Source organism: Pantherophis guttatus, chromosome 11 (assembly GCF_059756535.1).
Source record: "Pantherophis guttatus breed Tessera chromosome 11, ASM5975653v1, whole genome shotgun sequence".
NCBI lineage: Eukaryota > Metazoa > Chordata > Lepidosauria > Squamata > Colubridae > Pantherophis > Pantherophis guttatus.
In genome coordinates this window covers 4,604,441-4,618,199 of record NC_142073.1, presented here as the reverse complement: position 1 = coordinate 4,618,199, position 13,759 = coordinate 4,604,441, and the positions used below count along the sequence as shown (strand labels likewise).

The following is a 13,759-nucleotide window of genomic DNA, read 5'->3' as shown; positions in this document are numbered from 1 at the left end:
TTCTTTTGTAACGTTAAGTTCAGGAGAAGGCCAGAGAAGTCCTGAAATGGCAGAGAAGACGAATTAAGCATTTTATCTTCGAAAACGAGCAAACCACCCTCCAATTTCCGTCTCCCTGCATACAAAACCAGAAAGACCTTGCAGAAATTCAGAAATTTCAGGTACGTTAAGCTATATACCCCTATAGTAAACCTTTAAGAGGGGGAAGAAAAAACAACAAGAGAATAATTCATCTAGTTTTACAAAACTTGAGGATTTCAGAGGTGGTTTATCTGCCTCTTGCAACCAGGCCTATAAATAATACATTCCTATCACCCTGACCTCAAAATGTCAATACTGCCACCCCATCGCATTTGCATAGCTTGCAGTGTCTAAACTTGAAGCGTGTCAGCAGCCTAGGAGCTCCGGTCTCTGGGCCTTATCTCGTAGCATCTAGCAGCCATTTCGCTTTCATAAAAGGCTCGGCGGAGCTTCTGTGCAACCGTGTGCGCATTTGGAGTGTAAGGGAGAGAAATCTGCTGAAATGTTCCCCCTCATCCTCCAAATAAGCAGCCTTTCCCATGTGCCCACTTTCTACGGGGTTGGACTGCAGAAGCCCTCAAACTCAAAGAAATATCTTCCTGTCTTTTAAAAATATTTTTTTCTCCTCTCCTGCATCCTCTCCTTCTTCTCCTTCTTCTCTTTCTCCTTTCCTCTCCTTCTTCTCCTTCTCCTTCTCCTTCCCCTTCTCTCCTCTCCTCCTCTCCCCTCTTTTCTTCCTTCTCCTCCTTCTCCTTTCCTCTCCTCCTTCTCTTTCTCCTTCTCTCCTCCCCTCTCCTCCTTTTCCTCCTCCTCCTCCTCTTCCTCCTTTCCTCTCCTTCTCGTTCCCCTTCTCTCCTCTCCTCCCCTCCCCTCCCCTCCTCTCCTCCTCTTTCTCCTTCTCTTCCTTCTCCTTCCCCTCTTTCTCCTTTCCTTTCCTCTCCTTCTCCTTCTCTTGTCCTTCTCTCTTCTCCCCTCCTCTCCTCTTGCCCATCTTCAATTTCTAGTTATCACTAGAACAGTGTTCCTCACCCTTGGCCACTTTTTTTTATATATATATATATAAACAAACATACATATACAGACGCAGACATTAAAACAAACTATACATAAACTAACTATACAGAGAAGTCAAGTCTTATAGCTTGAACTTTAAAAATAGAGCTACTTCGGTATATATATATCTATATATCTATGTATATTTATCTTTCATCATGTATCAATGTTTATACAACGATATTTCATTTTATTTCCTTATTTTTGAATCATTGGGTGGTATTCCCTTATTTTGTGTTCTTTTTATCTAACCGGTTGTACCATTTCTGCCAGATTAAAGCACCCTTGGCCACTTTTAAGATGCGTGGACTTCAGGTCCCAGAATTCCCCAACCAACATGGGAAGTGGATTTCCGGAGTTGAAGTCTCTCCCACCCCTCCCCATTTTAAACCTGCCAAGATTGATGCTGGCTGGGGAATTCTGGGAGTTGAAGTCCATGCATCGTAAAGTTGCCAAGGTTGAGAGACACTGCTCTGGGTGATAAATGCATGGTTTCAGCATGACAGTTGAGGCCAGCTTATTCCATTCCCTGACCTTTTGATGTCCATCATAATTCATGAACCGAATCTATATTATCAATAGGCCCTTCAGGGTAAAGTCCACGTGGGCTTTGCAAAATCCACTCATTTCTTCCTTTGGAATGATCCCATTCAGAAGTCAGCTAACACATGGGCGCCATTCAAGGAAATTGCACTTGCTTCTTTGTCATCCTTGAATAAAGCATGCATGGAGGGTTTCTTTTCATTAATTCATTTTACTGCCTTGCCAACTACCAGGGATGATCAGGGATACTTCATGAAACTTGAAACCGAACACCAAACCAAACGTAGGACCAAAGCGATGGGCAACCACCATAAAAAACCATTCAGAACATTGCCAGGAGCAAATATTAAGTTTGGGCAACTAGCGCTACGAAATTGAGAGGTGAAAAAAACGCACCTAAAACAAAATATTGATTTTTGCTTTTCCAAGGGAGGGGGAAAAAAAAGGGGGGGAGACGTTTTCAGACTTGGGGTGCTGGTAATATTTTAAACCAGCCTTTTCCAACTGGATGCTCACCAAAAATGCAATTCTACCAGAATTCCTCATTAACGTAAGGAAATGCAACGATCGGAATTCCTTAGTAACATAAACAATCAAGCCAGACTCTTCCCCATCAATTCTGGTGTGTCTAAACATCTAGAAAACCCCGCTTCCCTTCACACTGATAACACCACCTAGCCTGGAAATGAAACATCTCCAGGAAAAGAGTCAAGCTCAGAGAAACCAGGAATTCAACAAAACGGGATTTGCCTTGGAAATTCTGGGAATCCAGACGCCCAGATCTTCTGGAAGAATTCTGGGTGAGAAAGATCCTTCAAGCGAACTTGTCTCCTTTATAAGCAAATGTGGTTGATAAAGAAGATCACTTCAACTTTTCATGATGCTTCAGAACTCAGACCAAGTAGGATCTTCACAAGCAGTGAAGACACCTTCAAACGATGCCTATTCTCTCCATCTGAGGAGTAAATGTCATGTTTCCAAAACAGACTTTCTCAAGCTTGGCAATTTTAAGATGTGCGGACTTCAACTCCCAGAATTCCACTAGTAACATCCTCAGTGGCAGTGAGTGCTTCCTGTATACAGGTAGTCCTCAACATACAACAGTTCATTTAGCGACAATTCAAAGTTGCAACGGCCCTGAAAAAAGCGACTTATGACCGTTTTTCACACTTACAACCATTGCCTATGAACAAAATTTAGACACTAGGCAACTGACTCATATTTATGATGGTTGCAATGTCCTGGGGTCATGTGATCAACTTTTATTTATTTATTTATTTATTTATTATCAGATTTATATGATATTTTTCAACCTTCTGTCAAGCAAAGTCAACGGGGAAGCCAGATTCACTCAACAACCATGTTACTAACTGAACAATTGCAGCGCTTCATTTAACACTTTTGGCAAGAGAGGTCGTAAAAGGAAGCAAAATTCACTGAACAACTGTCTCACAGAAATGCTGGACTCCACTGTGGTCATAAATCAAGGACTACATCTATACCAGGGGTCTGCCACCTTAAACACTCAAAGAGCCATTTGGACCCGTTTCCCACAGAAAAGAAAACACCGGGAGCCACAAAACCTTTCCCGTGCTTGACTATTTCTTGAGCGGCCACAAAACTAGCCTATGTAGTTGAATTAAACGTTCTGTTTTCTTCTGAAGCTTTTCTTTTCTTGGATTTATCCATGGTTGGCCTACTGGGGGTTGAAAAGCTCAATAAATTGCATGCCAGCGGGTGTCGCACATTGGCGGTTGTGACGCATATTTTGAGTGACAGGGAGCCACAGCAGTGGGGTGAAAGAGCCACATGTGGCTCCAGAGCTGCAGGTTGCTGATCCCTGATCTATACAGTAGCTTGTCTTGCCAGTGTTAATAAGGGAAGAAGTTTTCTCCTCCTTGGTAGTCCCTTGACCGAATGACCAAAGCACCTCCTCTCCAAACGCCAACTCCCAGATAAGCAGGGATGAACACCAGACAAACAAACAGAAAACAATATCTTAATAATAATAATAATAATAATAATTTTAAAAAAAACAGCTACCGGAGAGAAAATTACACTTCTGCCAACATTGGTAAGGCAAGCTACTGTTTTCAGACAGGGAGCAAACCCTACACCCGCTGGCACAGGTGAGGTTTCCTAATTGGGTGGTGAGATGTCTGCAAACAAACCTCCAAGCTCAAAGAGCACCAAGGACCCCCATGGTTCAATTCCCAACTATTGCAGAATCCCTTCTGCTAGAGACTTAAGGAAAGTCAGCAGCCAAACTTTCTTGGGTGGGTGGGGGAAAGAAAGACCCCCCTTCCCCACTCTAGCTTTTGCAAGGACAGATGACTACCCCTCTTTAAATCATCGACCCGCCAGAGAAATTAAAACGCGTGGGGTATTTTCCCCCCATCCCTCTCCTAAGGTCCTTCTCAAGCTAGCTGTCCCGCGGGGGAAGGGGGTGGTGGGTGGGAAAGGGGGAAGAAAATCGATCGCCAACAAACACCGAATAATAGGGTCCTTGGGGTGTCGGAGCTCAGATCGGAGCGACTTTCGTTTTTTTTCCAACCCCCCCCCTCCCCACCCGGTGTTTCCCCCTCCCTGCAGCTTTTTCCACGCTTCCCTCCCGCTGGCAGAAAATGCAGTCGGGCCGGTGGGTCCAAACTCACTTTCTTGGCACCGCACCCCCCCCCCGATAAAAAGTACTTCCCACCTCCCAGCCTTCACCAAGGGGCGCCCCTATGCAATTAGGGGAGGGGGATGCAAAGGAAACTAACTGTTCTTAGGAACAGCAGCGCGGCCGGGCAAACTTACCTGGGAATCCTTTTTTTTTTTTCCTCCCCCGCGTCTGGAGTGGGTGAGACTTTACTTCCGAGTAAACGCGGCCGGCTGCGAGGCGGAGGAGCTGCGTGTGTCTCCCCCCCACTCCCACCCCGCGGCCAAGGAGGACGTGCCGCTTTCCGCCTGCAGAGGGCGCTCCCGATCCAGGTTTGTCTCCAAAGCCAGAAGTCCATTAGGTTGTATAAGATGTAGTGGATTCCAATTCGACTTTCACTTTCTGAGATTTCTTTTCCCTTCCTCTCCCACCCGCCCGCCCGCCCCTCGCCCATTCCCCCCCCCTTTCAATAAGTAAATAAAGAAAGAAAAACCGGTTGGCTAATGGGCGTAAAAGAACCACAGGAGAGAGAGAGAGAGAGAGAGAGAGAGGTCCCTGCGCAGCCCGCCAGACCCCTGCTCCTCTTCGCGCAGACCTCTTTCGAGGAGTAGGCGTGGAGGAGGGGAGAGGGGGGAACCTAGAAATGAAGAGTCCCCCCTCTCTCCCCCTCTCTCATTCTCTCCCCTCCTCTCGCTCTCCTCTCTCTCTCTCTCTCTGTTTCTCTGTCTTTCTCCTCTCTCTCCTCTCTCTCTTTCTTTCTCCTCTCTCATTCTCTCTCCTCCTCTCTCCTCTCTCTCTGTTTCTCTCTCTTTCTCCTCTCTCTCTCCTCTCTCTCTCTGTTTCTCTCTGTCTCTCTCCTCTCTCTTTCCTCTCTCTCTCTTTCTTTCTCCTCTCTCATTCTATCGCCTCCTCTCTCTCCTCTCTTTCTCCTCTCTCTCTCTCCCTTTCTCCCTTTCTTCTTCCCGCTCCGACCCCCCCAATCCCCTCCCCCTCGCCAAACCTTGCGTCTCCTTCGCCTTAGAGACCGCCAGCCGGGTTTGGGACTCCCGACCCAACAATCCGTCCCACCCTCCCCTCCGACTTCGCATCAACTCACTGATTCTCCGTACCCCCGAAACAAAACAAAACAAAGCAAAACAAAACAAACCAGGGGGGGGACCTAGCGCCTGGCCTGCACAAACCGCCCTCCCCCCCTCCTCACAATTACTTGGCTTTTGCTAGAACCGAGTTGCACGTTTGCCCAGGCGGGAAACTTTAATGGCACCCGTCCCCACGTTTTCAAAGAAAGTTCAGTTCTGATCAGCCGCAAGGCTCTAGCGATCCTTAAAGCGATGGGGCGTTTAAAAAGCCTATTCTGAATCGCCTGCCCCAAATCAATAGAAAGCATCCCCCCCTTTCCGCAGAGGGTCTCTCTCTCTCTCCCTCCTTCTCTGTCTCTCTCTCTCTCTCCATCTGTCTGTCTGTCTCTCTCCTCTCCTCTCCTCTCCTCTCTCTCTCCGCGCTTCTTTCTTGTCCACAAAGCCGTGATGGATATATACACATATATTTTCCTTAGAAAAGCAGGGCTGCAAGTGTCAAAGGACGTTTCTCCCCCCTCAAAATAAATGCAAATCCAGTTCCAGCTGGTCTCAGAAAAAGGGTAGTCAAAGTGGCAACAGTTTATTAGCCAAAAAATATATATATATATATATACTTTCTTGTACAGTTTGGTTCACACAGTTATGTACATTTTGGGGGCGCGTGTGTGTGCGTGCGCGCGCTCTCTCTCTCTTGCGCGTTTTGCTCTATATACAAAAAAAGGAAAGGAACGCCTGATTTCTCACCCCAGACTTCACCCAAAAAATACTTCACGAATTCAGCTAACCCAGATGAGTTAACCGAAATGGAGTTCTGCCCCTCACACACACACACACACACACACGCACGCTTGTTTGTTCCATTTAATACACAGACATGCGTACGAGCTGTAACTATACAGATAATTTTATTTTACAACCATTAGAACAATAATTAAAAATAAAAAATAAATAACTAGGATGATGACAACGCTGATAGAACCATAGCTGCATCAAGTTGGTTCTGAGGCCTACAAGGAAAAAAAAAAAAGATATAGAAAATACAGATTTGGGTACGTGTAGATGAAATGCCAATAGATCCCCTCCTTTAAGTTTGAGCTAATATTAGCAAAATGCTAATCAGGGTTTCCTGGGATACTGGCAGAGTTTTCTTTCTTAATTTAAATTTATTGTGGAATTAGCATTTGAAGGGGGAGAATGACATCTCCCTTGGCCCCTCAGCCATAAAATAAAACCATGGGCCAGTCTTGAAGGCGTTGGAATGCTTTTAATTAATTCGGCAGTACCAGATTAATAGGACTTCTTCACTTTTACAGGGGCACCAATGGATTCTGGACCAAACCCTTCATTTAATATGATTTTAATTACGAAAAAGCAGACCGCCACACAATTTGCAGCTGCTTGTTAGCTTCCCACTTTTTATTATTATTATTATTATTATTATTATTATTATTATTATTATTATTATTATTATTATTATTATTATTATTATTATTATTATTCTCCTCTGTGTGTACTTGCATTTCTCCTTTCTGTTTTCAAGGGATTCATAAAAATCCCTCCCAACTCACTTTTTCTGATGTCAGTGGGCTAAAACATGCTTCATTCTCTTGTATTATGCCTATATTGTATATACATACCCATAGAAGTTAATTTTTTTGAAAAAAAATTAACATATATTTTAAAGCTTTGAAAAAGGGCCGGAGCCAAGACGTTTTATTTTTAGACTCAGATTTTGGTTTGCTTATTCCTGCTCGTTTATATTGAATGGTTTAAGTGGTTAATTATAAACTAACCTAACAGCTTCTTTCTCTACAGACACATTTTCTAATCAGTGTCGAATCTTTTATCTATTAAACCACTTTTTAAAATATAGTCCATTTTGAACTGCATTATGAACTGGAGGCCATTTATTCTAACAACAACAAAAATCAAACCCTCGTTTGATTTACTTACACACATATTCATACAGAGAGACAACAGCTTTGTCTGAAAAACACCTCTATGTCTCCAGAGCAGAAAGATTTTTTTTTAAATATTTCGAGACATCAACATTAGTTGAGAGTAATTAGACTTAAAATCACTAAACGCAGATTAAAGTACAAAATTTAGGGTGAGGGGGCAAAGCGCCCCTTTTCAATCATTTCCTAAGAATCCCTCATAAGATCTTGATTGTGTGCTTGCAAGTAAAATTGCAACCACTTCCTTGACATTTTTTTTTTTACTTTTGGGGAAATTAGGGAGCTGAGGGGCAATCCGACTAATTCAATTCCAAGTGAAACCGAATTTCTAAGCCAATGCTCCCGCTCCACTTTCCCCCACCCCGCCCCCACCCTATTAACTTTCCCTTTTCATATATCTGCTCATCTAGGAATAGATAAACTCTTACCGCCTCTGAACTGGCTGGAAAGCTGTCTTTATTAACTTTTTCTCTACATCCAAGGCACTAGATCGATCTAAAACAGACGAAAGCAAACAAAAAAAAAAAAGAGAGAGAGAGAGAGAGAGAGAGAGAGAGAGAGAAATCCTTTTTGTATGTGTGCGTGTGTGATTGTTGTGTTTGCAAAACACCTTGGATTCCCCCCCCTTTCTTCTATCCATCCCTGAATTCATCTCCTTCTTTTTAAGAACTTCATTCACCCCAACAATATAACATCTGGTCCACAGTTCCCAAGTCCTCAGCCCATCCTGTTCTTTAATTCCACTTTCTTCCTTCTTTGATTCCCTCTTCTCCTTTCTTACTATTCAAGGCCCAACTCCATTGCCGAGCCTTACTTCCGAAGAAGGGGATAGGCTCGCATGAACAAGGGGGGTGAAATACTTCTAAGAGCCCCCAGACCTCCAAACCACCGCGTGGCTTGGATGAAAAGCAAATACAAACACCTTCAGGTGCAGAATCAGAGAAGGCAGCCACGAGAATTTTGCCCAATCCGCAAAAAAACAACAACAAACAATACACACCGTCAGCAGCAAGGAAAATAAGCTTTGGACTACAGAACCCCGCTTCTGCTTCCCACCCACCCCTGTTTGAAAAGTGACTGCGGGGGGGGGCTTTTTTTCAATCCGGTTTTCGTCTCCCCCGGTTCGATTTCATTGCTGATGCAAACAACAAACGAAGAAAACTCCTGAAACAAAGCAGAAGCTTGGCTTGGATAACCCCAGGAAAGCTTCCCCTTTTCCGGACACTTTTAGGCGAATGGCTTAATCTGGTTTTAAGGGAAGTTTTTTTTTTTTTTTCCACCCGCAAAAAATACTTCTCGGCGCTCCCCACACCGATAAAATCAGATTAAAAAAAATCAGAAATAACTTCATTAATATATGTATATATTATGTGTATATGTGTATGTGTAGGGGTTTCAAATTCCCGAGGACTTTCTTCCCTACTTCTTCAAACCTTCTTCTGCCATTTTCCCACTCCCTTGTTTCTTTTTTTTTAAAAAAACCTATTGGCATATTTATTTGGGATATCTCTTTTTTTGTGTGTGCTCTTCATAACCTCCAGGTCCTCGGCTTCTAAGCTGGGGATCGTATTCCTGGCTTGTCTGGGTTCGCACGACCTACTTGCCCGCGCCCTGACCCGAACCGAGATCCCTCGGATCTTCCTCGCAAATTCTCCAGTCTTGCCCGACCGACAGGACCCCCACTCTCCCACCCAGCCCAGAGCTGGTTCAGTACATCAAGCTAAACCAAGGGAGGAATGACAGTTTGGGGGGTTAGCAGGTCGTGGGAACGCAGCCACCGAGGATTCCGCGTTCAACGCGCTTGTCCACTCAAAAAAAAAAAAAAAAAAAAAACACCACCTTCCGTGGGCCAAACCGGGTATAAAATCCAACGTCCCATCTTCCAGCCCCCCTCTGACCCCAAATCTATTTCAATCCGATTGAGAGGGAAAGGATGAACGGTTGACTTGCCCGCAGAGATCCAAGGGGGCCTCCACGGCCCCTACCCCCCCCAAAAAAGCATCTTTCCAGCTTGCCCAATCCTCCCACACGGCGGCTGGTTTAGCTTCCTCTCTCTCTCTCTCCCCCTCACCCCTCTCGTCCAGTGGTTACCTGTTCCGCAGGCTTCCGCGCTCGGCGCCTGGTCCGCCGGTCTGGAAAAAGCCGCCAGAGCCGCCGCCGCCGCTGCTGCCGCCGCCGCCGCCGCCGCCGCGGGCGCCGTGCTGGAGTTGCCCCCCGCCAGTCCCAAGAGATGGGGAGTGTTCAGCAAAGTTAGCGGGTGGGAGGCGTGCTGGGGGGCGGCCGAGAAGGGTCGGCCCGACCAGCCGGCGAATTTGCCCAGCGGGCAGGCGGAGACCAGTCTGTGCGCGGCGCCCGGGGCGGATTGGGGAAGGCATTGGGGGGCGTTCGGGGGGGACCCCCCTCCTCCTCCTCCTCCTCCACCGCCAGGGGGCGATTTCCGCGAGGGGTTATCCGGGCTGGTAGCCGTCTCTGCCAAAGACCAGATCTTGGGTTTGGGCGGCTGGACGGGCTGGGGAAGCGGGCTGGGGCTGCGGAGAGGCGGGGGTCCCGTCGAGGCGCGCCGCCGCGCTTCCACCGCCTTCAGGAAGCGTTCCTGAGCGCCGGCCAGCTCCTCGAAGCCGTCGGAACTCTCCTCTTCGTCTTCCTCCTCCTCCTCTTCCTCCTCCTCTTCCGACGTGTCGCTGCTGCCCGTGCGGGGCTCCCGCGGGGAAGGCAGGCGCAGCGCCGTCGGTTGCGCGCCCTCCTGCTCCGCGCTCACCTCCCGGCCCTCTTCCTCTTCCTCCCCGACGTGCAGGAGCAGCTGCCCGGCTTGGGCCCCGGCTCCCGCCGCTGCTCCACTGGTCTCCGAGGGTTCGGTGTCGCTGTTCTCCAAGTCTATCTCCTCGTCGTCGGGGTCTCGCTTCTCCCCCTCGCCGTCCTCGCTGCCGTAGGTCGTGCCTTCCTCGTCCTCGCTGCGGCTGCGGGGAGCCCAGGTCATCTTGTTCTCCTTCTTGAGGCGTCGCCGGGCGTTGGCGAACCAGGTGGAGACCTGAGTGAGGGTCATCTTGGTGATGATGGCCAGCATGATCTTCTCGCCCTTGGTCGGGTAGGGGTTCTTGCGGTGCTCGTTCAGCCAGGCCTTCAGCGTGCTGGTGCTCTCGCGGGTGGCGTTCTTGGGCCTGGAGGGGTCGCCGAACTGATACTGGCCGTAAGGGTAGAAAGCGGGGTGAGGGGCCGGGAAGGCCGCGGCTTGGACGCCGGGACTGTCCTTCAGCTCATACTGGGCGCCCTGAGCGATGGAAGGGAAGGAGAGAGAAAGCAGGTTAGAAGGAGGAATGGACATACACACACACACACACACACACACACAGAGAGAAAGAGAGAGAGAGAGAGAGAGAGAGAGAGAGAGAGAGAGAGAGAGAGAGAGAGAGAGAGAGAGAGAGAGAGAGAGAGAGAGAGAGAGAGAGAGAGAGATTGTTGCAAAAAATACACCCTCCCCAAACATTGGTCGGTGGAGTCCAACAAACTCTCCAGGGACCCCCGTTTTATCCAAAAGTAACCGCTGGGAAATCTGGGGCTGCCTTCACACAACCTCTTTGTCCCCCTTCTTGGGATTCACCCATTTTCTCTTCCCCCCCCCCCAGGTTTGTTTTAACGCGTCCGGCAGTAAACGAAGCAGGGGGGGGGAAGGTTGCTGGATTCCCCTCCCTGCAAAAGGGGGGGAAAAAACGAAGCCTAAAAAACGATGGCCAACAACTTTTAGCAAAGGGGCTCCACAGAGAAGCCAAGCAGGATCCGATAACTGATGGGGTTGTGTGTGAAGAGAGCTTTTTAACCGGGGAATCCACAAGGGATTAAAAAGAGATTTTCTCCTTAACTAGGGGTCTCCGGGGAAGAGCGGAAGAAGCTTCTTTGGATGAGAAGCGAAACGTCTTCAAAGAAAAATCAGAAAGTCTTGGGGGGGGGGGGAAGCACCTTTTGGGTCTCCGGGTAAGGTTTGGCTGGAATCTGGAAAAGGGAATTTCAACCGAAGTCTCCCCGTTTTAAACCCCTTCAGATCTTTCAAAAGGTTTTCCTGAAACTCCTCACAGGCCCTTTTCTCATTCGACATTCTCCTCCTGAGGGGGAACAAACCATTTTCTAAAAAAATAGGCTTGCTTTCCTCCCCTCCTGCAGAAAAAAAAGTTTTAAGTTGGTTTCTGAGCTGGAAAAATGAGGGTGAAAACCCTCCCGCGCATCGGGATATGAATTTAAAAAGGAGAAGGCAGCCCTGGGAACGTTAGAATATTTTTTCTTTTCTTTTAAGGCTGCTTTCCATTTCTGAAGGAATAAAAGGGGGATCACACACCGTCTGAATCTGGCAGAAGTCTGGGTAGGGGGCTTTCTTGTGACTCTTTTGCATATTGGAGGGGATAAATTCTATTAAAGCTGCCCAACAATGTGGGGAGCTGTCAATCAAAACCCTCCAGATCTGCTTTTCTGTCTGCTTCCTGTATATGGGTGACTAAGGGCGAATAGTATAGGTGTTCTGATTTTCATACAGCAAAGCTGTTTTAGGCCTCTAAATCTATCTTTCTTTCTTTCTTTCTTTCTTTCTTTCTTTCTTTCTTTCTTTCTTTCTTTCTCTCTCTCTCTCTCTCTCTCTCTCTCTTTTTCCTTCCTTCCTTCCTTCCTTCCTTCCTTCCTTCCTTCCTTCCTTCCTTCCCTTTTAAAAGCATTTTCAAACAAATCAAACAGCCACTCTCCAACTTTTTTTTCTTCCCGACCGTCTATTCGGGGAATCAAATCCGCCCGAACATTCCTCTTTCATATTATTTTTCTCGCGTTCCTAAAAGGACTCTTCCTATTACTTTTTATACATATGCCATTTATTCATCGATATACGAAGCTAATAAAATCCGGGATGTTTTAAAAGTTTGTCCAAACTATTAAAGAAAACGAAGCCTTTGCCCTATTTTTCAAACCCGGAATCCCAACCCTTCGGGAGCCTTTCCCTGCCGGTTGATGAGCAGGAAAGCAGCCCAACTTCTCCGGTGAGCGCCCGAAAGTGGGTCTTTCCCCCTCTTCCGACGGCCTCCGAACCCCTCCCTTAACCTCCCTTTCCCCCCACCGCCGGCCCAGAAAAGTCGAAGAAGCGCAGAAAGATTCCCAGCCCGGGAAGGAAGATCTTTAAAAAAAGGCCCATCAACTATTGGCTCGAGGATCCGGTTGCTAGTGTTTTTTTTTAAAAAAAAAGCCGAAAAAGAGGGAAAGCGGGGAAAAAAATAAGCGAAATCGCTCCTCTGAAAAACCGGGAGAGTTTTTCTTTCTTTTTTCTTTCTTTCTTTCTTTTTTTTTGCACTAAAAAAAAAAGAAGGAGAGGAGAAAAGAAAAAAAGAAAGGAAACTGAAGCTTTGCAGGCTGGCTCTTCTGGCGGGGAAGCCGAGCGGGATCGGGTCCCCGCGCAAAGCTTTCCGCCTTCAAATCCGCTCCCGCTTTTGCAAGTTGCAAGGAAGGGAACGGGGTGGGGGGGCAGTGGGGGAGAAAGCCGGGGTTTTGGGGGGTCCGGGAGAGGAAGGGAGGCGCGTTCTTTTCCTTACCAGCTGCGGGAAGATGGGAAGCTCGGCCGCGTAAGGCAGGAAGGCCCCGTAGCCCTGAGCAGCCGCGGCTGCCGCGTAAGGCGCGCCGTACATGGAAGATAAAACGCCGCAGAGCGAACCGGCCGGGCTGAGGTCGGCCCCGTTGCGGGAACCGCCGCCGCCGCCGCCGCCGTTGTTCCCTTGGCGGTCCGTCGGGTAGAGCGGGCGGATGTACTGGTAGCCCAACTGGGAAAATGCCATGGCGGGGAGGGGTGGGGGGTTTGAGGGGGGGGGCGGGTGGGGAGGAAGGGGGGAGGAAGGGGGGAAGGAGAGAAGGGAGGGGGGGGAGGAAAGGAGGCGCCGAGGAGAAGCGCGAGAGAGGCGAGAAAGTTGCGGCCGGACAGCTTCGGCTCTCGGGCCCGGGGCTCGCTCTGCGCACTTTTACCGGCGCCGCGCGGAAAGTCTGCCCCGCATTGGCGAGGTCGGGGGGTGGGTGGGAGGGAAGGGGTGGGTGAAGGGGGTGGGAAGGGGAGAGGGTGGGGGGGGGGTGTAGAGACCAGCAAGGCCGGGGGTGGGAGGGGGGTGAGACTGCTGCTCCTGCTGCTGTCTTCTCCTCTTTTTCTTCCTCCTCTTTTTCTTCTTCTTCCTCCTCCTCCTCTTCTTCTTTCTTTCTTTCTTTCTTTCTCCTTCTCTCGCTTTTCCACCGGCGCCCGCCGCGCAAAGCTCCCTCTATCCGCCTTCACTTTTCCTATTGATCTGGGATGGACTGCGGGTCAGGTCCGCGCAGGATTGCTGGGGACTTTCGTGGAACTCCCCGCCTTTGATTGACAAGCTGGAGTCGCGGCCCCTTAGGCCCCGCCTCTTTCTTTTCAGGCCGGCTGGCTGGCTGGCTGGCTCGGTTTACTCGTTGGGGCTCGCTGACTCTTC

The 13,759-nt window shown here is 48.4% G+C and overlaps 1 protein-coding gene across 1 annotated transcript; it reads right to left on the bottom strand.

Moving 5' to 3' along the window:
- Positions 1-5,881: 5,881 nt before the first annotated feature.
- On the bottom strand, positions 5,882-13,684 carry IRX3 (iroquois homeobox 3). Its single transcript, XM_060682490.2, has 4 exons — positions 12,854-13,684; positions 9,387-10,563; positions 7,724-7,790; positions 5,882-6,344 (listed from the first exon to the last, which is right to left on the bottom strand). The coding sequence occupies exons 1-4, from the start codon at positions 13,091-13,093 to the stop codon at positions 6,290-6,292; spliced, it is 1,539 nt and encodes a 512-aa protein (XP_060538473.2). The 5' UTR covers positions 13,094-13,684; the 3' UTR covers positions 5,882-6,289.
- Between the last annotated feature and the right edge of the window lie 75 nt (positions 13,685-13,759).

Bases quoted from the DNA above. Each gene is read 5' to 3' on its own strand.
- IRX3 (XM_060682490.2), bottom strand. From the start codon at position 13,093: ATGGCATTTTCCCAGTTGGGCTACCAGTACATCCGCCCGCTCTACCCG. The intron at 10,564-12,853 runs GTAAGGAAAAGA...TCCATCGCTCAG, and splicing joins TTCCCATCTTCCCGCAGCTG to GGCGCCCAGTATGAGCTGAA. The intron at 7,791-9,386 runs GTAACCACTGGA...CGTCTGTTTTAG, and splicing joins CGCGGAAGCCTGCGGAACAG to ATCGATCTAGTGCCTTGGAT.